General features: G+C 41.0%; 1 protein-coding gene across 1 annotated transcript in view; it reads right to left on the bottom strand.

Annotated features, from left to right (window-relative positions):
- The window catches only part of CPNE8 (copine 8), a 442,845-nt gene that overhangs the window by 52,699 nt on the left and 367,623 nt on the right, over window positions 1–22,523 (bottom strand). Inside the window, exon 14 of the mRNA XM_073619694.1 lies at window positions 7,671–7,717. Within this exon, the coding sequence (XP_073475795.1) occupies window positions 7,671–7,717 (47 nt within the window). The remainder of the gene's footprint in view (window positions 1–7,670; window positions 7,718–22,523) is intronic.

The raw sequence follows: 22,523 nt of genomic DNA, 5'->3' as shown, positions 1-22,523 counted from the left end.
CAGATATCAGCTTTTTCAGCCGGCGATTCCCTACACCATGAGAATGATCATAGCAGCTGTTCCACTGCTTGATCGTTCTTACGGGAGGCGAGAGGGGACGTCCCCCCTTCCCGCCGCCTTGCGGTGCTTCTACCGACTCACCGCTACGATCGAAGCCAGGATCTTTTTTTTTTTTTTTTTTTAAATTTCAGGCTTCCCAGCCTAGAGGTGGGATGTGGGGTCTTATTGACCCCATATCTCACTGTAAAGAGGACCTGTCATGCCATATTCCTATTACAAGGATGTTTATATTCCTTGTAATAGGAATAAAAGTGGTCAAAAATCATCAAACTAAAATAAATAAAGTAAAATGAACAATAAAAAAAAAAAAAAAAATTTTAAAGCGCCCCTGTCCCTGTGCGCTCGCATGCAGAAGCGAAAGCATACATAAGTCCCGCCCACATATGAAAACGGTGTTCAAACCACACATGTGAGGTATCGCTGCGATCGGTAGAGCGAGAGCAATAATTTTGGCCCTAGACCTCCTCTGTAACTCAAAACATGTAACCAGTAAAAAATTTTAAAGCGTCGCCTATGGGGATTTTTGAGTAGCAAAGTTTGGCGCCATTCCACAAGCGCGTGCAATTTTGAAGGGTGACATGTTGGGTATCTATTTACTCGGCGTAACTTCATCTTTCACATTATGCAAAAACATTGGGCTAACTTTACTGTTTTGGTTTTTGTAAAGCACAAAACAGTTTTTTTTAAAAAAAAAACACGTTAAAAAAATTGCTGCGCAAATACCGTGCGAGATAAAAAGTTGCAACGACCGCCATTGTATTCTCTAGGGTCTTTGCTAAAAAAACATATATAATGTTTTGGGGTTCTAAGTAATTTTCTAGCTAATAAATGATGATTTTTACATGTAGGAGAGAAATGTCAGAATTGGCCTGGGTGCTCCAGAATGCCTGAAGGTGCTCCCCTGCATGTTGGGCCTCTGTATGTGGCCACGCTGTGTAAAAGTCTCACAAATGTGGTATCACCATACTCGGGAGTAATAGCAAAATGTGTTTTGTGGTGTAATTTGTGGTATGCATATGCGGTCTGTGAGAAATACCCTGCTAATATGACAATTTTGTGGAAAAAAAAAAAAGTAAAAAAAAAACCTTGATTTTGCAAAGAATTGTGGGAAAAAATGACAACTTCAAAAAACTCACCATGCATCTTTCTAAATACCTTGGAATGTCTTCTTTCCAAAAAGGGGTCATTTGGGGGGTATTTGTACTTTTCTGGCATGTTAGGGTCTCAAGAAATGAGATAGGCCGTCAGTACTTCAGGTGTGATCAATTTTCAGATATTCGCACCATAGCTTTTGGACTCTATAACTTTCAAAAAGACCAAATAATATCCACCGATTTGGGTTATTTTTACCAAAGATATGTAGCGGTATAAATTTTGGCCAAAATATATGAAGAAAAATTACTAATTTGCAAAATATTATAACAGAAATGAAGAAAAATGTATTTTTTTTACAGATTTTTTGGTCTTTTTTCTTTTACGGCGCAAAAAATAAAGAACCCAGCAGTGATTAAATACCACCAAAAGAAAGCTCTATTTGTGTGAAAAAAAGGACAAAAATTTCATAAAGATACAGTGTTGCATGACTGAGTAATTGTCATTCAAAATGTGAGAGCACCAAAAGCTGAAAATTGGTCTGGTTAGGAAGGGGGTTTAAGTGCCCAGTTGTCAAGTGGTTAATACACCGCCTGAAGTGTATAAGAAACAGGCTACACTGGATGCAGAGTATATATCTATATATATAGATATATATATATAGATATATATATCTATATATATAGATATATATATCTATATATACAGTCAGGTCCATAAATATTGGGACATTGACACAATTCTAATCTTTTTGGCTCTATACACCACCACAATGGATTTCAAATGAAACAAACAAGATGTGCTTTAACTGCAGACTTTCAGCTTTAATTTGAGGGTAGTTACATCCAAATCAGGTGAACGGTGTAGGAATTACAACAGTTTGTATATGTGCCTCCCACTTTTTAAGGGACCAAAAGTAATGGGACAGATTAACAATCATCCATCAAACTTTCACTTTTAATACTTGGTTGCAAACTCTTTGCAGTCAATTACCGCCTGAAGTCTTGAACACACAGACATCACCAGACACTGGGTTTCATCCCTGGTGATGCTCTGCTAGGCCTCTACTGCAACTGTCTTCAGTTCCTGCTTGTTCTTGGGGCATTTTCCCTTCAGTTTTGTCTTAAGCAAGTGAAATGCATGCTCAATCAGATTCAGGTCAGGTGATTGACTTGGCCATTGCATAACATTCCACTTCTTTCCCTTAAAAAACTCTTTGGTTGCTTTCACAGTATGCTTCGGGTCATTGTCCATCTGCCTTGTGAAGCGCCGTCCAATGAGTTCTGAAGCATTTTGCTGAATATGAGCAGATAATATTGCCCGAAACACTTCAGAATTCATCCTGCTGCTTTTGTCAGCAGTCACATCATCAATAAATACAAGAGAACAAGTTCCATCGGCAGTCATACATGCCCACGCCATGACACTACCACCACCATGCTTCACTGATGAGTTGGTATGCTTTGGATCATGAGCAGTTCCTTTCCTTCTCCATACTCTTCTCTTCCCATCACTCTGGTACAAGTTGATCCTGGTCTCATCTGTCCATAGGATGTTGTTCCAGAACTGTGAAGGCTTTTTTAGATGTTTGGCAAACTCTAATTTGGCCTTCCTGTTTTTGAGGCTCACCAATGGTTTACATCTTGTGGTGAACCCTCTGTATTCACTCTGGTGAAGTCTTCTCTTGATTGTTGACATTGACACACATACACCTACCTCCTGGAGAGTGTTCTTGATCTGGCCAACTGTTGTGAAGGGTGTTTTCTTCACCAGGGAAAGAATTCTTTGGTCATCCACCACAGTTGTTTTCCGTGGTCTTCCGGGTCTTTTAGTGTTGCTGAGCTCACCGGTGCGTTCTTTCTTTTTAAGGATGTTTCAAACAGTTGATTTGGCCACACCTAATGTTTTTGCTATCTCTCTGATGGGTTTGTTTTGTTTTTTCAGCCTAATGATGGCTTGCTTCACTGATATTGACAGCTCTTTGGATCTCATATTGAGAGTTGACAGCAACAGATTCCAAATGCAAATAGCACACTTGAAATGAACTCTGGACCTTTTATCTGCTCCTAGTAAATTGGATAATGAGGGAATAACACACACCTGGCCATGGAACAGCTGAGCAGCCAATTGTCCCATTACTTTTGGTCCCTTAAAAAGTAGGAGGCACATATACAAACTGTTGTAATTCCTACACCGTTCACCTGATTTGGATGTAAATACCCTCAGCTTAAAGTTGAAAGTCTGCAGTTAAAGCACATCTTGTTTGTTTCATTTTAAATCCATTGTGGTGGTGTATAGAGCCAAAAAGATTAGAATTGTGTTGATGTCCCAATATTTATGGACCTGACTATATATATATATATCACCCCTCACATTTTTGTAAATATTTTATTATATCTTTTCATGTGACAACACTGAAGAAATTACACTTTGCTACAATGTAAAGTAGCGAGTGTACAGCTTGTATAACAGTGTAAATTTGCTATCCCTTCAAAATAACTCAATACACAGCCATTAAAATCTAAACCACTGGCAACAAAAGTGAGTATACCCCTAAGGGAAATGTCCAAATTAGGCCCAATTAGCCATTTTCCCTCCCGATGTCATGTGACTCGTTAGTGTTACAAGGTCTCAGGTATGAATAGGGAGCAGGTGTGTTAAATTTGGTGTTATCGCTCTCACTCTTTCATACAGGTCACTGGAATTTCAACATGGCACCTCATGGCAAAGAACTCTCTGGGAATCTGAAAAAAAAAGAATTGTTGCTCTACCTAAAGATGGCCTTGGCTATAAGAAGATTGCCAAGACCCTGAAACTGAGCTGCAGCACGGTGGACAAGACCACAGAGCGGTTTAACAAGACAGGTTCCACTCCGAACAGGCCTCGCCATGGTCGACCAAAGAAGTTGAGTGCACGTGCTCAGCATCATATCCAGAGGTTTTCTTTGGGAAATAGATGTATGAGTGCTGCCAGCATTGCTGCAGTGGTTGAAGGGGTGGGGGTCAGCATGTCAGTGCTCAGACCATATGCCATACACTGCATCAAATTGGTCTGCATGAATGTCGTCCCAGAAGGAAGTCTCTTCGAAAGCAATGCACAAGAAAGCCTGCAAACAGTTTGCTGAACACAAGCAGAATAAGGACATGGAGCACTGGAACCATGTCCTGTGGTCTAAGATAAACTTATTTGGTTCAGATGGTGTCAAGCGTTTTTAGGCGGCAACCAGGTGAGGAGTACAAAGACAAGTGTGTCTTGCCTACAGTCAAGTATGGTGGTGAGAGTGTCATGGTCTGGGGCTGCATGAGTGCTGCTGGGACTGGGGAGCTACAGTTTATTGAAGGAACCTTGAATGCCAACATGTATTGTGACATGCTGAAGCAGAGCGTTATTCCCTCCCTTCGGAGACTGGGCCGCAGGGCATTATTCCAACATAATAACAACCCCAAACACACCTCCAAGACAACCACTGCCGTGCTAAAGGAGCTGAAGTTAAAGGTGAAGGACTGGTCAAGCATGTCTCCAGACCTAAACTCTATTGAGCATCTGTGGGGCATCCTCAAATGGAAGGTGGAGGAGCGCAAGGTCTCCAACATCCTCCAGCTCTGTGATGTCGTCATGGAGGAGTGGAAGAGGACTCCAGTGGCAACCTGTGAAGCTCTGGTGAACTCCATGCCCAAGAGTGTTAAGGCAGTGCTGGAAAATAATGGTGGCCACACAAAATATTGAAACTTTGGGCCCAATTTGGACATTTTCCCTTAGGGGTGTACTGACTTTTGTTGCCAGCGGTTTGGACATTAATAGCTGTGTGTTGAGTTATTCAGAGGGGACAGCAAATTTACACTGTTATACAAGCTGTACACTATCTACTTTACATTGCACCAAAGTGTAATTTCTTCAGTGTTGTCATAGGAAAAGATATAAAAGATATAATAAAATATTTACAAAAATGGGGTGTACTTAATTTTGTGAGATACTGTATATATATATATATATATATATATATATATATATATATATATATATATATATATATACACATACACTGTATATATATATATATATATATATATATATATATTAATACACTGCCTGCACCGACTGAATATCGAATAAGCACTGAATGTATAGTCTATGCTAAATGCAGAGTATATGTATATATGCAATAAGTTCTTCACACCTGGATTTGGGGATCCTATGCCATTCCTCCTTGCAGATCCTCTCCAGTTCTGTCAGGTTGGATGGTAAACGTTGGTGGACAGCCATTTTTAGGTCTCTCCAGAGATGCTCAATTGGATTTAATTCAGGGCTCTGGCTGGGCCATTCAAGAACAGTCACGGAGTTGTTGTGAAGCCACTCCTTCGTTATTTTAGCTGTGTGCTTAGGGTCATTGTCTTGTTGGAAGGTAAACCTTCGGCCCAAATCCAGGTGTGAAAAACTTGTTGCATCTTTCTCAAAAATACTCATGGCTGTATTAGATCAAAAGGGTGCTTCTACTAAATACTGAGCAAAGGGTCTGAATACTTAGGACCATGTGATATTTCAGTTTTTCTTTTTTAATAAATCTGCAAAAATGTCAACAATTCTGTGTTTTTCTGTCAATATGTGGTGCTGTGTATACATTAATGAGGAAAAAAATGAACTTAAATGATTTTAGCAAATGGCTGCAATATATCAAAGAGTGAAAAATTTAAGGGGGTCTGAATACTTTCCATCCCCACTGTGTATATATGTAGGCCTAATTTAAATCAAGCTATCTCTCTGTCCACGCCAACAACACTACAAATGGCCGCCGTGTAAGCAGCGTTATATAGTGTGGGGCATGGACTTTTATCCACCTATATATATATATATATATATATATATATATATATATACATACATATATATATATATATATATATATATATATATATATATATATACATACACAGTGGCACCCTGCCTTTGGCCAATTATGGCTCTCTTAGCAGAGAGCGCTGTGATTGACCAAAGCATGCAGGTCAGGTGTATGCTTTGACCAGTCATCATACAGCAATGCACTGCAATCTCTCAGTGCATTATGGGGCGTTCCGCGGCGCTCAAATTTTACGCGAACGCCCCATAATGTTCGCTATTCAGTGAACGGGTGAACACTCGATGTTCGGGTTGAACTTATGTTCGACCCGAAGATCAAGCTCATCCCTAATTGCAAGTGGTAGTCCTTCTAAAATCTTCAGTTGGAATTGATTTATTTTTAAAGTAAAAGAAAAGAAAAGGTTTTCAGACTGTTATGTAGTTGAAAATTATTTTAAAATGATTAAAGTGTTACTAAACCTACAACAGTAAAATCAGTGTGTATATGCAGTAAAGCATGCTTGTTGTACTCACTGTGGAACCTAAGGGGTTAATCCTGCACATTGTGTAAAAAGGCTGTTTGATCCTGTCTTCTTTGATCCTCCCCTTCTTCCACAGTCCCCAATCCATCTCCTGATAGTACAGAGCCTTGGGGGCACTCTACACATGCTCAGTTTGGTGTGTATTGCTAGAGAGTTTCTTTTTTATTTTGCTAGGGTGCATGTGATCAGCACAGGGCCAATCAGCACTGTCCAGACAGAGGGTCAGGGGTCCTGCAGCCTCATGGAGCCTCAACTCCTCCTACAAGCTTTAACCAGTGCTTGGCCGGACACCGACTATATACTGCTGATGAGAAAAGGTATTTAGCAGTTTATATTTACTAAAGCTATTGCATTTCCATGTTCAGTGTACTACGGGAGACCAGATATAGTGAATGCAGGGTCCTGGGTTTAGTAACACTTTAATTAGCAATAGCAAGAAAACAATATTATATCAAAAGCACAAACATTGAGAAATGTCAGCAATAGGAACACAACACAGACAGCAAAAATAAAAAAAAATCATTGTTTTTCTCGAGGGGGAAGGGTTAGAATCTCAATCAGGATATTAATCCTATCTCCCTATTGTGGGGATTACTTCCTGGTGACCACACAATAGGAACACAGACAGCAAAAAAGTAGTTTTATTGCTTTTGGTTGACTGTTGTAGAAGTTCCTCTCACCTCATGTCCCACTAACACAACAACAGGTTAGGGAAAATCTCACAGTGTTGACCACACAAAGTGAGAGACATTTCTTCAGTAGTAATGCAGACAGCAATAAAAATCTTACAAAGGTATAACATTTTACACACACTTTATTTACAATAAAAAAAAATAGATATAATGCTTTATTATTCTCTGTTGGAGAAATTCTCTTTACTTCATACCCCAGTGACCACACAGCAATTTAGGGAAAATCTCATTGTGGTGATCACAAAAAGTGAGAAGAATCTCCCCAATAGGGACTCAAAGGGTCCTAAAATCCTAACAAGGGTTCAAACCTTTCTATATTCTAACCAAGAAGAAGAGTTCTGCTTTAGCTTAGTTGTGCACTTTGCATGATTTTATAGAAGCTCAAATATTTAGATACTGTACTGTGGAATTTAGTGCCATAAAATAAAGCATGCATAATACATATTCTTACCATTTGAGGCAGTGAAGTCTATAGCGACTGTGAAATTGATTTGGGTCCTACGGATAAAGAATAAAAAAATAATGTAGGTGTTACGCTGCTGTGTTATACATTTCATAGATTATAAGTAGCATGCATTAAGTCATTAAGTCAATAAGTTGCATGCAGCAGCAATTATCGTTCTATTGAAGAAAATGTTTAAATGCATGAAACTTTACTCTGTCATACAGTCATTTACTAGCATAAATTTAGACCCGTGTGACTAGTCATATATGCATGCCTACACAGACGTGGCATTCATTCACAGTGATCTGTGAATGAGAGAACTACGAGTACCATCATCCATTGCGGCTTGTGGTTCTCAATAAACTGCGAGGGTGCTGACGAGCGCTTCCATAGTCATTCACAAGCCCTGCAGCTTGTAAACAGTCAGCTAATTTTGGAGGTATGGGCTGAAAGCTGCAGGGCTTGTCTGCAGGATCCCGGCATTGCACCCCTGAACCACTGATCACGGGTGCAATGCTTTGCAGGCTTCTGCAGAAAAAAACAACTGCACATTTTTTCCCACAAAAATATGTGTATTTATTATTTTTTTTCCAAAAGGTGAACTTAACCTTTATTCTATCCAGAACTACAAAAAAGTATGGGCGATTAAAACTATCTCCTTCCTACCAACATATCATGTTGTACCTATTCTTTTATCATACAAGTCAAATTTTAGTCTGTGCACACTTCCTGAAAAAAACATATTTTTTAGAAAGCTTTTATATCTCAATAGATGTTAAGCTATCACTAGCAGTCCTTCTAAGTATTGAATCTAAGTATTGTATTGCATGCCTTTATTTCAGTGATTGCATCTTTACCTCTCATTGTACAGAGATGTAGTGGCATTGTAAAAATAAAGAGTGAAAATCTATGCTGGAAGAGATAGAAGGGTTTTGTGGTGTTAGTATAAACCACCCCAAGACCTCCCAGTCCTTTAACGGTGTTCTAAAGCAGTGGTTCTCAACCTGGGGGTCGATTGATGATTTGCCAGGGGTCACTGAATCCTGGGTTGTTCCTGAAGCCTGCACTGCTCTCCCAGCCTTTTTGTGGCTGCCTAGCAGGGCTGTCCCTGGAGCCTGTGGACGCCCAGCTGGGTTGTTTTCCTGGAGCCTGCAGCCGCCCACTCAGCCTCTTCGCAGCCGCCCATTCAGTTCACAGCATGGCTGGGGGGCAGAGACTAGAGGTCTGTTGAGGAATGCCAAATGGGAGGGGCTGGAGGAGACTCTATCTCCTGATTTCAGCATAGGTGTCACTGCTCCGAGGCACCACAAAGTCAGAGACACAGTGAAGCCGGAGACATAGTGAGTAACACTACCTGTGATTATAGTTGCCATTAAAAGTTCCCACTACAGTTCTCAGATCAGCAGATGACCTTGATCAAGAGCACCTTAGTTGGCTGATCAGAACTCCCCCCTGCACTGCCACTGATCCCACCCCCCACCAGCACTGCCACTCGTTCAACTCCCCGCCAGCACTGCCACTCGTTCAACTCCCCGCCAGCACTGCCACTCATCCCATTCCTCCCACCCCCCCACCAAGGAGTAAGAGAAGGAATAAAAATATAGAATACATGGAAGGGAAAGGAAAAGAGGGGGAGGAACAAAGAAAAGGGAGAGAAAGAATAAGAGAAAGAACAAGAAAGATGGCTGGGGAAAAAAAAACAAAAAAAACAATAAATTAGGATAGAGAGAGATAAAAGGGAAAGAAAGGAGAACAAAGAGAAAGAGTGGTACATCCCAAAATATACCATAAGGGGTTTTAAAACTGTACAAGTGGAAGGGACTCAGGGAGCGCTAAATGTCCATGGGTTAGGGGCGCAAATTACATGTCTTGCCTTGGGTGCTGACAACCCACTCTACGAAAATAATTTTACTGTTAGGGGTCCCCACAACTTGGGAAATTTTATCAAGGGGTCACTAGAGGGTTGAAAACCACTGTTCTAAATGTTAAACATTTTTTACCTTAATGCATTCCTTGCATTAGGCCCATTTCACACAGGGCTGTCCACTTTGGCAGACTCTGCTTGCTCAGCAGGGATCGCTCCGTTGATCCCCGCTGAGCCGGCGGATGACAGGTCCGTCTCTGTTCATTTTGCAGGGATGGACCTGTCAGAGCCCCGCTGTTCTCTATGAGGGATCGGATGAAAAAAGACCGCCCATCCATTTTCATCCGATCCACTAGACAGATGGAAAATAGGGTTTCCATCCATCTGCATTTAGCGGATCGGATGTCAGCGGACATGTCACCGATGACATCCGTCACTCCATAGAGGTGCATGGAGCGTCGGTTCGGGTCCGCCTGAAAAACTGACAGGTGGACCTGAATGGTCTGCATGTGTGAAAGAGCCCTTAAAGTAAAAAATGTTTATACATTAGCATCCCCCCCTCACCCCCTTTTACTTACCTGAGCCCTCATTCGTTCTAGCGCTGTGCACGTCTGAAGCTCTTCTCTCCCCTCACTTCCAGGTCTCACTGGCTTTGCTGGGGCACCCGGAGTCATGGGTTCCCACTGCTTCAATCAAAGCCAGTGAGGGATCGGGGGGCAGGGCCAAGTGTCAATGGATGCAGCAGCGGGGCTCAGGAGCGAGCATGCACAAGTGCCCCCATGGGAAGTGGCTTCCCATGGAGCCACTTGACAGAAAAGAGGGGCCAGGAGCGTTGGCAGGGGAAGAAGTGGAGGTTCACAGCCCCACTGTGCAATTCCATTGCACAGAGCAAGTAAGTATAGACAGGTTTGGTTTTTAATTTTTTTTTTTTACGTTTTACCATTACAATCTCTTTAACCTAGTACCTTAAATTTCCCAATTCAAGTATTTGTTTCTTTGGAACTTTCTAAATCCCATTTTCTAGGCCCATGTGTCAAGTTTACCAAGTATGCCAAGAAAACTGAAGGCAGTGATCAGAAGCAGAAAATGTAGCAGGTTTATGGCAACAGTTGCTTGATGAAGAATGTGTAATGCAAATGGTTAGAGGCTGACCTGTGGCCTTATCCTATGGCCCACACATAGGCTGCAGTTTAAAAATGAATGAACAGTAACTGTAAAAGTGAAGTGTTTTTTCTAAAAGGGAAACAGTTGGTGTTTTACCCAAGCTGATAACATTTGAAAAACAGGGGTGTTCTTTTTCTATTTTTAAAAGTAAAAGGGCACAGGGGGGAGTTCAAATTACAGAGGAAATAACTGTAGCTTAGACATTTGAGAAAGTATCTAAAGATAGGAATGTGGTTCTAGAGAACGTGAGCTTTATCTACACCACATACTCTATAGCAAATCTAGTGCATTATTCATCTAATATAACCAACTCCTCCAGATCTCTGTTGTCATTAAACCCCATGTGGTATCTGTGAAGGTCACAGAACATTTAAAAAATCTGATCATGTACAAATCCTGCTAAAAAACTAAAGTGTTTTCAACAACTACGGAGGTCAGGGTGTTGCTTGGAAACTATAATCTACCATGCTATTTTTATGACTAGAAGTCACATCATAAGCTATTTTATCATCAAACAATCTGTAAGGAGCATTTAGGCTACAGAAGGTTTCTTAGCTGTTGCTGTGTGTGTGTGTGCACTCTTGTTATGTTAATTAACACATTTTAACCTGTTTGTTGTAAAAGCCATAATAATATAAGCTAAGCCCAAAAAAATGTATTGTTTTCCTTTATTTAGTATATAAATGCTATCCAGTACCTATTACCTGGTGTGATGTATGGCATACTACAGGCCACTGCAGGCACACTTGGGAGCCCTTAACAATGAAATTAAGAGTAGCTACACCTATCAGATCTTGCTAGAATCAATTTCACACAATTCAACAAAGTAGAACTAAGATGGCTGGTCATGTGTGACACTGTGAAATAAATTTCACCAAATTCACACAATCTAACAGAAGCAGATACTATATTCTTTTCCAAAAACCGTTATGAACCAACCTTCTGGTTTGTACTGATGATAATTTCTCTAAATGTTAGTGGTTAGGAGCATTCTTTTGTGTAGATGTTACTGGCTGGAAAGGTGGTCTGGTCTTGTTACTGGAGAATTTTACAGCAGCAGTTACTCTACACTATAAATAGTGGAATCCTCCATCCCTTTGTAATAAGCCGCAGGAAGCTTTTTCATACACATTACTAATCCAAAGTGACCCCCTTGGTAGCAGTTATAGGGGTATTAGATTATGCCCTTTCTAGGTAAACCATGGTAGTCCTACCACTGCTTATTGGCATGATTCGCATTTAGGTGGACAAACCAGGCCTCTAAGTCCCGAAGAGCCTTAAACATGAGCTTCTGAAAACTGCATGTCCCCTCTCAGACAGAATGCTAGTGCTCTACACTGCTAAGCTGTTGGCAGGCCTGGGGGAGGGTGGCAGCAATTAACACTTTTGTGAGCTCTTCAGTCTTCTTCATTGCCAGACTTTTCATTTTATAGACATAGCTGATCACTTTGTTTTCTCTGCAGGCTAGGATTCCTGTTGTACAGGAGAAAGAAGAACACTGTGCACCCATTAGGCACCATTAGGCAAAAGTTCCCTGCAGGAGAGCAGCACAAAGCCAACTGTTTAAGCCACATTAATGAAATGAGATTTTTACACCTTCTCCCAGATGCTTCTCCTGAGATGGCACAAATCAGTATAGTAAAATTATCAGTGGGAGAAAGAGTAGACCAGTATGAGGTATGAGAGAGTGAGCTGCCAGTGCTGTCTAATTCCAGCAGGCTAATTGTATTTACACTGTTTTGGGAAGAATAAAGTAGGAAGAAGTGTTCAGAATGCTATAAACTAGTCCTGTTCCATTATTTAACAATTCATGGTGTTAAAATGATCAAAAGAACTTAAATACCAATGTCCCCACTACAGTTACAAACTATGCTATTTATACATTTATATAGCTCTGACATATTCCACAGCTCTGTACTGAGAACACTGTGCCAGTCACATTCGTTTCTGATCCAGAGGAGCTTACATTCCCTACTGCTTCTCCACTGTCACACCTAATTATTATACATTTATACAACTTTGACATATTCCACAGTGATGTGCAGAGAACATTGAGCCATCCATATCATTCTTTGCACCAAAGAAGCTCACACTCCCTAATGTCCCTCTACAGTCAAATATAATTATTATACATTTATATAGCTCTGACATCTTCCACAGTGCTGTCCAGAGAACACTGAGTCAGTCATAATATCAGTCATATTAGTCTATGTTGCAGATGAGTTTACATGCTGGTATCCCTTCCACAGTCACAAATTGTGATTAACAAACAATGCAAATGGCGCTGGAGGGCTATTGAAACCATAGTCTCTGTATAAGTTCATAAAAGTCCATATGGGATCATAATGAGTAGAAGAATGGTGGATCAGAGCACCTACACAATGAATTGGCAACTCACATTTAGGGAATCAAAGTAGGCATGTAAAATACTCCATGGCCAGGCTCAGAAGTTTCCCGGGGTGGAAGCAGGTCGGGTGACAGGGGATCTGCAAGTCTGCTGGTATTTCTCGAACCTGCCCCTGGTTGTGTAGGGTATATTAGACTGCCATGTAGTCCATCCAATCAGGTCTGACTAAAAAACAGGGAGTTTCAAAACACGTTACCACCCACCATCCACGGCACCATGCTACCCCACTGACGTCAGTTCCGGCCCAACGCCATCTGCATTCCACGCTGGTTTTCTGTGGTCAGCCGTTTCCACAGCTCTGGCTACCACAGCCAATACCACTCGCGATGGGACACTGAACTGTTTCCACCCCCGGAAGATTCTGAGCCTGGCAATGGAGTATTTTACATGCCTACTTTGATTCACTAAAAGTGAGTTGCCAATTCATTATGTTTACAATAAATCCAAGTGTTTTTATTGCTCCACTTAGTCTGGTGCTCCTTCTATTTGCTATTGGTACAAACTGATTATTATATATCCAACCTTATATACCAATCTAGAAAGTGACAGTGTAGCGCTTATTAAATTAGAAACAGACCAATCAACATATATAACATATGTGCATAAATAAAGTGCTGAAATTAAAGACAATCAAAAACTACTAGTTATAGCCAATCAAGAAAGAGAGGGGGCGGGCTGACTCGCAGCTCTGTATCTGAATGGACACAGGGAGCTGCAGCTCGGCTTGGGTGCCCCCATAGCAAGCGATTGCTGTGGGGGCACTCAACAGGAGGGAGGGGCCAGGCGAGCCGAAGAGGGACCTGAGAAGAGGAGGCTCTGGGTTGCTCTTTGCAAATCCACTGCAACAGAGCAGGTAAGTATGACATGTTTGTTATTTTTATAAAAAAAAAAGAAACTTTACAATCACTTTAAAGTGGGGGGGGGGGGGGCGGTAGCTGTTTTTGACAGGTATCTGTTTTCACTTCCGTCGGACCTCGGCGCGGCGAGGTATGTGAGAATTCCGCCCCCCTCCTCCTTCCCCCACTGCCGGGCCAGTAAGAGAGTGCAGCATGCTGCCATAACCGGCTATGGCGGCGGCAGCACCCGAAAGCCGATGGAAACATCGCCTGGGATGCCGACATTGCTGGATTCTAGGACAGGTAAGTGTCCTATTATTAAAAGTCAGCAGCTACAATATGTGCAGCTGCTGACTTCAATTTTTTTTGTGCGGGGGCGGAACACCGCTTTAAGGGGTTATCACAGCTAAAGTGACAACAATCCCTATAAAAGTGGTTGTAGTGCAAAAAAAAGTCTAAAAAAACTCCACCTCTTACATGCACTCCACAGATTGATGAGATATAAAGGCAGATACACATTCAATCTATGTCGCCAGCTATACCTCAGCATCCAAAGTTCAGATAGCAGTGATAATTCCTCTGTATATAAAGCTCACACCATGGAGCCCACAACAAGAAGAATTTATAAGGTAGTAATTTTATTAAAATGAGCTGTTAAGCATATAAAAGTATATAATCCACATGGAATACATAAAATACAAGGCAAACTCTCTCCAATGGCCGCCGTTCCAACTTGTGAACTCAGCCGCGTGATGTCAGCACATACAGGCCCCTCCCTTTACAAGTTGGATCGCGAGTTGTCCATAAAGGGTATACAGGTGCAGTAGCTGAAGTGGTTAACACATCTATATATTTTCATTTATTTGCACATTCCTATAGAATTCTATTGACAGATATAACCTTATCACAAAGACAAGGCTTCAAAATGGTTCATTGGAAACAAAAATAGACAACCATTTGTATGCACACATATTATTTGATGTCACAGCAAGAGCTGGAAGCTGCTTCAGCAAATCCTTCTATTATTTCTAAGAAAATATGATCCCTTCTCACTATTTTTAGATGTTTTTAGCATGGATTTAGTTATTTTTGCATGGATGTATGCATTTCTTTGGTAAAAATTCTGTACAAAATTGCACATCTTTACATGTAATAATAATGTATCTTCATTGTACATTCAACCTAGGTAATTACACCAACTAAATTGAAAAGTGTGACACCAATGAATAATCTCAGATGTTTTGTTTTCAATATTACTTTACTAGTTTATATATAAGTATTACAAGAATTTACCCTATACAAAACAGGTATATATATGGAAACATCTACATATACTTTCAGGGTACAATGTATACCTTCCTTTAATTCCATATCTTCCCTATCTAAAGTAAATAAAGGTGCTCCATATTAGCTTACAAAACAGATCGGTTGTTGTGATTATAGTATAAACAATCCAACAGTCCAAGAAAAGAAAAAAAAAAAGCGGGAGGGGGGAAGCTAAGTTATGAAAACAAAAACATTTATACTCACTCCAACATAGTTAAACAGTGGTAGAATTTCCCTTAACCCAATTTAGAAACTCAGATGAATGTCGAAACTTAGACCAAACGGACCAAGTATGAGAAAACTGTTCTTCTCTTCCCCTTTCCCGCACCAACAGACCTTCTAGATCTCTAATATAGTCCAATTCAATTGCCCATTCCCCCAGGGAGGGTACCGTTGTTGATTTCCAATGTTGTGGAATGACTGCTCTAGCTGCAGCGAGAAAGTGTCTAAACACATCCTCCTTCGCTATCTTTAAAGATCCTGGAATCATAGTTAAGAGAGCCACTCTGGGTGATGCATGGATAGTTGTGTCCCTTAGCTTACCATATAAATCAAAGATATGTTTCCAAAACGTTCTCACCGGGGGTCAGTCCCACCGGATGTGGATCATATTTCCCTTTGAATCATGACAGCGCCAACAGATATCAGATATATCCTGGTTAAATTGGTGGAGGGTAGAAGGGGCACCTATACCATCTAGTCACCAATTTATATCCCTTTTCTTGAGTTTTTGTAGCTATTGACATTTTATGAGTCAAAATAAAACTTTTTTTGCCAATCCGATGAAGTTAAAGTCTGTTGGAGGTCTTTTTCCCATTTCCATGTATATGGGGGAAGATTTGGATGGATTGATATCAAAAGAATAGAGTATAGTGCAGAGACCGAGTGTGATAGTGGCTCCTCTTGCAACAACAAAGATTCAAAGGCAGTTGGCCTGGCATAAATATCTTGTTTTGCTGGTATAGATAATATATAAGACAAAGCTTGATGCCTCTGTAGCTACCACGTTGGGATTATAATAAAGCATCGTAGAGGAAGAGGCTACCGTTAACAATGGATCCGACTGAAGGACCTGAACAATTCTTCTGTGTTCCTGTTTATACCAGGAGCCAAACACAGTTAAGTGTAAGGCTAGTAAAAAATCTGGTGTTCCAAAGAAGGGGTCATGGGGCTCAATTGTTTCGATATTCTATAGATGGGTATCATACAATCCCACATGTGTAGTGTTTGCCTAGTAAGATCTGCTGGAATTGAGAGCCCTTTCATAGAATAGGCGAAGTCCACGGAAGGGCATAGAGATCTATAGGATTTATGTGACCTTCCAATTGTACCCATAGCTTAGATGAGGAGTGGTGAAACCAATCAATAATACGTGTTAATATGGTTGCTTAATGATAGATAGAGACATCTGGTATCCCTACCCCTCCTCGATTTTTCATAAGGGATAATGTCCCAAAGCTAATTCTAGGCTGGGCTGAGTTTCATATAAACTTGTAAAATAGTCGGTGGATTTTACAGAACTACAAGGTCAGAAGATTGATTGGAATTGTTTGAAACAAATATAAAAGGCAAGGAAGTATATACATCTTAAGGGTATTAATTCTACCGAACCATAAAAGTCTCTTATATGCATAAGATGCCAAAGCCATTTGAATTTTATGAAGCATCAAGGTGTATAATTGTGAGGCAAAGCTGGTATACTAATCCCTAGATATCGAACCAACACTGGGCAGGTCTTAAAAGAAAAGTTCTTCAATATTCACTTCATATTTGTTTGTGATAAAGATATATTGAGAAGTTCTGATTTACTATAATTGACTTTAAAATGGCTGACTTCACCAAATCTCTGACATTCTAAAAGTATAGAAGGAAAAGAAGTATGGGGTTTTGTTACAAATAGAAGCAAATCATCTGCAAAAAGAGCCAATTTTGCATGTAGAGGGCCTACCTGAATGCCTGTGATATTTAGGTTTTGTCGCAATGCGTTTGCCAGATATTCCATCTTAATAACACACAACAGGGGCGACAAGGGACATCCCTGACGTGTTCCGTTGAAAACAGGGAAAGCAGGAGACAAAGATCCATTCACCCTGTTTCTAGCTGATGGTGATAGATATAGGGGCATAATCTGCGCTATCATATAGGGACCTATGCCAATCTGTTGTAGAGAGGATCGTAAGAACTCCCAAGTAACTCGGTCAAACGCATTTTTGGCATCTACCGTTAGTAAGCATAGAGGAATATTTTGAGTACGGGCATAATCCGTCTGCAGGAGGGCTTTAAGCGTGTTATCCCTAGCCTCTCGGACGCTGACAAAGCCAAGCTGGTCCAGATGTATTAGTTGGGGCAATAATGGTTGTAGACGACTAGCAAAAATCTTAGCAAAAATTTTTACATCGACCCCAATTAAAGATATGGGTCTGCAGTTTGCACATAGAGAAAGATCTTTTTCCGGTTTCGGGATGAGTGAAATATATGAAAAACTTTTGGTTTTAACACCTAAAATATCCTGAGATCCCTTTTAAGCAGATATTATTTCTGCGACTGCGATTTTCGCTGTCTTCAATACGGAGTTGGTGTTGACGAAGGTGAAAAAGGTTTGCAGAGGATGCAGATTCCAGCGTGCAGCATGATCTTCTTGTATATGAACAATCTTAGATACTGCAATTTCAGACACTGTAACTTGTCTAAGTGCACCCAACTCAGTGTTAATAGACGATTCAATTTTTATTGCCCAAGTTTCAAAGTCTGCACGAAAAGCAGAAATTAAAGCTGAAGTTTCAGAGCCTTAAGGAACCCCCTGGCATACAACTGCTGTGCTGCAGCCAAACTATCCCCTATTTGTAAAGAGGGCAGAGATACAGCCATGGTTGGAAGAGTAACCAACTTCACATTATCAGTAATAGATACATCTGCTCCATCTATCTTAACTGCCTTAACTGCTTTTACAGCCTCTTCAGGCTTGTCAGGTTTGTCAGGCTTATCAGCAGAAAGCATGCTGTCTCTAGCTAGATGAAAGGGTTGCAGTGACTGAAAGGCAGCAACAGCAGCAGCGGCTCGGATAGAGGAGGTAAATCGTGTCTTACCCGTCGCCATCCTGTCCTTCCTATTGTGGGGGTCTGTCAGTATTTTTACTGTTGCACGGAGGAGGAGGAGGAGATGCCGGAGGGAGTAACGGAGAAGGTATGGAACGAAGGAGGAAATACTGGTACTGGCAATGCTGGATGGATCCTTCCAGGGACTCCAGAGACACTGTAGTGTATGTCGGCTGTAGTGTCGGCTGATTGTGAGCTCTGAACTGGCATATAGATCACGGGCAACCGCAAGCGGCAATCAGTAATCAGTCTGCTAGTGGCAGGGAAACATAGAGCCCGGCAGTGCACATCTCATCAGCTCATTGTTGGAACGCCCCTGATTGATCACGGATGGAGAGAATTGGCTCTGGGTGTTTTAAGTGAACTGAAGCATTAAATGAATTTGAAGTACAGTATGAAAAAATGCAATTAAATCATAACACACTAAGGCCTCTTTCACACGGATGATCCGTATGTCCGTTTTTCATCCATCCGTTTTCGGATGAAAAACGGACATACAGTCATCCCTATGGAGCGTCGGATGTCAGCGGTGACATGTCCGCTGACATCCGACCCGCTCCGATCCGAAAAGTGTAACGGAGGAAAAACCTACTTTTTCCTCCGTTTTCGGATCGGATCGGATGACGACGGACACTACGGACCGTCATCATCCGATCCCCCCATAGGGGAGAGCGGCGCTCTGACAGGTCCGTCGCTGCACAGTGTGCAGCGATGCACCTGTCATCTTCCTGCTCAGCGGGGATCGGCGGAGCTATCCCCGCTGAGCAAGCGGATGTTCACGGGGCGGATCATGACTGATCTGCCCCGTGTGAAAGAGGCCTAAGGCTTTATTCACACTTGCCTCCCGCATTTGTTTTATTTAATTGCAGAGAAATGTAAACAAACTATTTTTCTCAGTTTACTTTTTTCCTGCATTTAAATGTACAAGCGTTTGCACATGTTTATGTGTGTTCAGACGTGTTCAGAGTATCTATTCTGCCCCTGGATATGCAAATTTTGATTTTATCCAAATCCAAGTAACCTGAAGGCACCTAAATGCAGGTAAATGCACAGTGTGAAATACAGAATTTAGGATGATTGCATGCATTTATATTCATTTAGAAATGTCCTATAAACTTAAATAAAATGTATGTATCTAACTGCCAATGTGAATGAAACATAACTTGCATTCTCAAAACCATACGCAGTTAAAATGATGAATTAACCAGTTCTCGCCAGGCTCATTGTGAAATGTTGTCGTTCTGGTGGACTTCATACGACATCCTCCTGGAACAGGCTGAGCTGTGGCTCAATCGGTCACTAGCTTTGTTCGCCAATGACTGATCAGCGTACCAGCCCACTGCTGGTACCATGAGATTGTTGTAACCAATCACAGCAGATCACATGACAATTGTAAACAATGGGTGGCTTCCTTTCATGCACAATTGTGTTGCTAGCTGTGATTGGTCACAGTGATCACATAGTTACATAGTTAGTCAAGTTGAAAAAAAGACACACGTCTATCTAGTTTAACCAATAAAAAAATAAAAATAAATCATACAATCACATATACACAATCCTATACCAACAGTCAAATCTGTACTATGTGATTAGCTGTGGCCAACCACAGCTAATCACAACAAAACACACTAAATTAATCAGTTTCATTTAGTAGAAATGGTTGTTTATACCAGTGAAATTCACTGGTTTAAATGCTTATAATGTGTAAAAATCCCGATCATTTCCCCAGAGTAGTACAGCGATACTATGGTAACTTTATATTGCTCCAGTCACAGTGTGTTAAAAAAAAAATCGTAAAAAAAAGAAAAAAAATGTAACATAAAAGAAACATAAAAGAATACAATAAAAAAAAAAATGTATTTTTTTTTTTTACATACTGTCACCAGTCAGTGTCCCTGATCACAATCACACCAGTTATATGATAACATTGTACTGCACTGATGACAGTATGTAAAAAAAAAAAAAAAATGGTGACTGTTTTTTAAATTTCTTCATTTTCCCAAAAATTGTGCCAAAAAAATTACAACTTCAAAAAACTCACCATGCCTTCTACGAAATAACTTGGACTGTCTACCTTCCAAAAAAGGGTAATTTGTGGGATATTTGTACTGTCCTGGTGTTTTCGGGCCTCAAGAAATGAGATGATCGATTTTAGGATATATACCATAGTTTGTGGACTCTATAACTTTCCTACAGACTAAATAATAAACACTGGTTTGGGTTATTTTCAAAAAATGCAGAAGAATACATTTTGGCCTAAAATAATGAAGAAATAAAATTTTGCAAATAAATACTCTAACAGAAATGAAGAAAAACATTTTTTTCAAAATTTTCAGTTTTTTTTTGTTTATTTAGCAAAAAGTTAACCCAGTGGTGATCAAATATCACCAAAAGAAAGCTCTATTTCTGTGAAGAAAATTACACAATTTTCATTTGGGTACAACGTTGCATGACCGTGCAATTGTCAATTAAAGTGCAACAGCGATGAAAGCTGAAAATTGGCCTGGGCAGGAAGGGGGTGAAAGTGTCCGATATTGATTTATTGATTGAATGTATTTATTTATGCTCTTTCTAACAGTCTAAACAATTCTGGATTACAATCCAAAACTACAATTTGAACTCATAACATCTTTTAAGGGGTTGTAAACCCTTGAGGTTTTTCACCTTAATGCATTCTATGCATTACGGGGAAAAACCTTTTCTAGTGCAGCCGTCCCCCAGAGCTCCCCTTTTACTTACCTGAACCCAATCGTTCCAGTGATGGGGATGAGCAAAGCAGCTGCAGTCACTGTCTCGGGTCCTCATTGGCTGGATTGCTAGCAGCAGGAGCATTGGCTCCCGCTGCTGTCAATCAAAGCCAGTGGCAGGGGAGCCAGGGGGCAGGGGCCGAGTCCTGCTGTCTGTGTCAATGGACGCAGCAGCAGGACTCAGGAGCATGCCCGCACATGGGGGCCTCCTTAAGAAGAGGAGGAGCGGTGCTGGGGGACCCCAGAGGAGGAGGACCGGGACCCCTCTGTTCAAAACCCTTGCACAGAGGAGGTAAGTATGACATGTCTTTTTTAATACAAATAACAAATCTATCTATACTTACCTGCTCTGTGCAAAAGTTTTGATCCTCTTCTTCTGGTGTCCCTCACCAGTGCTCAAATCCCCTCCTCTTCATCGGGTGCCCCCATGGAAAACCACTTTCCCTGGGGGACCCATGTGGGCTTGTTCCCGAGTCCCACTGCTGCGTTCATTGACACAGACAGTGGGACTCTTCCCAGTCCCCCGCTTCCATGACACTGGATTTGATTGACAGCAGTAGGAGCCAATGGCTTCTGCTGCTATTAATCTGTCCAATGAGGAGAGAGTGGCTGGAGCCGCTGTGCTCGTGCACATCACTGGATCGGATCTGGCTCAGGTAAGAAAAAGATCCATAAACGCTGACATCTTCTCTGGGCCAAAGCTCATTTAAAATGGTCTGTTGCAAAGTGGAAAACTGTTCTGTGGTCAAAAAAATCTGGTGCAGGTGTGCATGTTAGCCAATCAGCTTATAACCTCAGCTTGTTCAATTAAGTTTCCACAAAAAACCTGGCAGCCGATTGGTTTCTGTGCAGAGCTGCACCAAATGTTGCACTCCAGTTTTAGCAAACTAACCCCAGTATATCCAAGCTTAAGAGCAGCATATGCTTAGGCAAGAATGGAACAACATCTCCCAAAACTCTAGCAAATTGGCTCCTCAGTTCCCAAACATTGTGTTATGAAAAGAAGAGGTGATGTTACACTGTGGGAAACATGGCCTTGTCCCAACTTTTTTTGGAATTAGGCTTGTACTTTGCCAGCTCTTTGTTGTCCTGTACCAACTTTTTTGAGACGTGTTGCTGTCATTAATTTCAAATTTAACTTTTTTTTGTTTCTTAAAATGGTACATTTTCTCAGTTTAAACATTTGATGTTTTCTGTTTATATGCAGATTTTACACAGAGTCCCAACTTTTTGGAATGTGTCCTTGATGTCTACAGAGGTCAAAAACTCCTCCTGATGTACCAAGTATATTACAGACTTGGTAGATTCCATGCAGAATATTTGGCACCGAAATGAAGACATTCATGGCCTTCAAGATGAGATGGGCTCTCATTTGTGGAACTATGAAAAGGTTGGAATAAAATCCTCAAAATCCTTCTGC

This window comes from Aquarana catesbeiana, linkage group LG03, assembly GCF_042186555.1.
Source record: "Aquarana catesbeiana isolate 2022-GZ linkage group LG03, ASM4218655v1, whole genome shotgun sequence".
NCBI classification, from domain to species: domain Eukaryota; kingdom Metazoa; phylum Chordata; class Amphibia; order Anura; family Ranidae; genus Aquarana; species Aquarana catesbeiana.
Note: the sequence above shows the minus strand (reverse complement) of the source record. Positions and strands in the feature narration are given on the sequence as shown.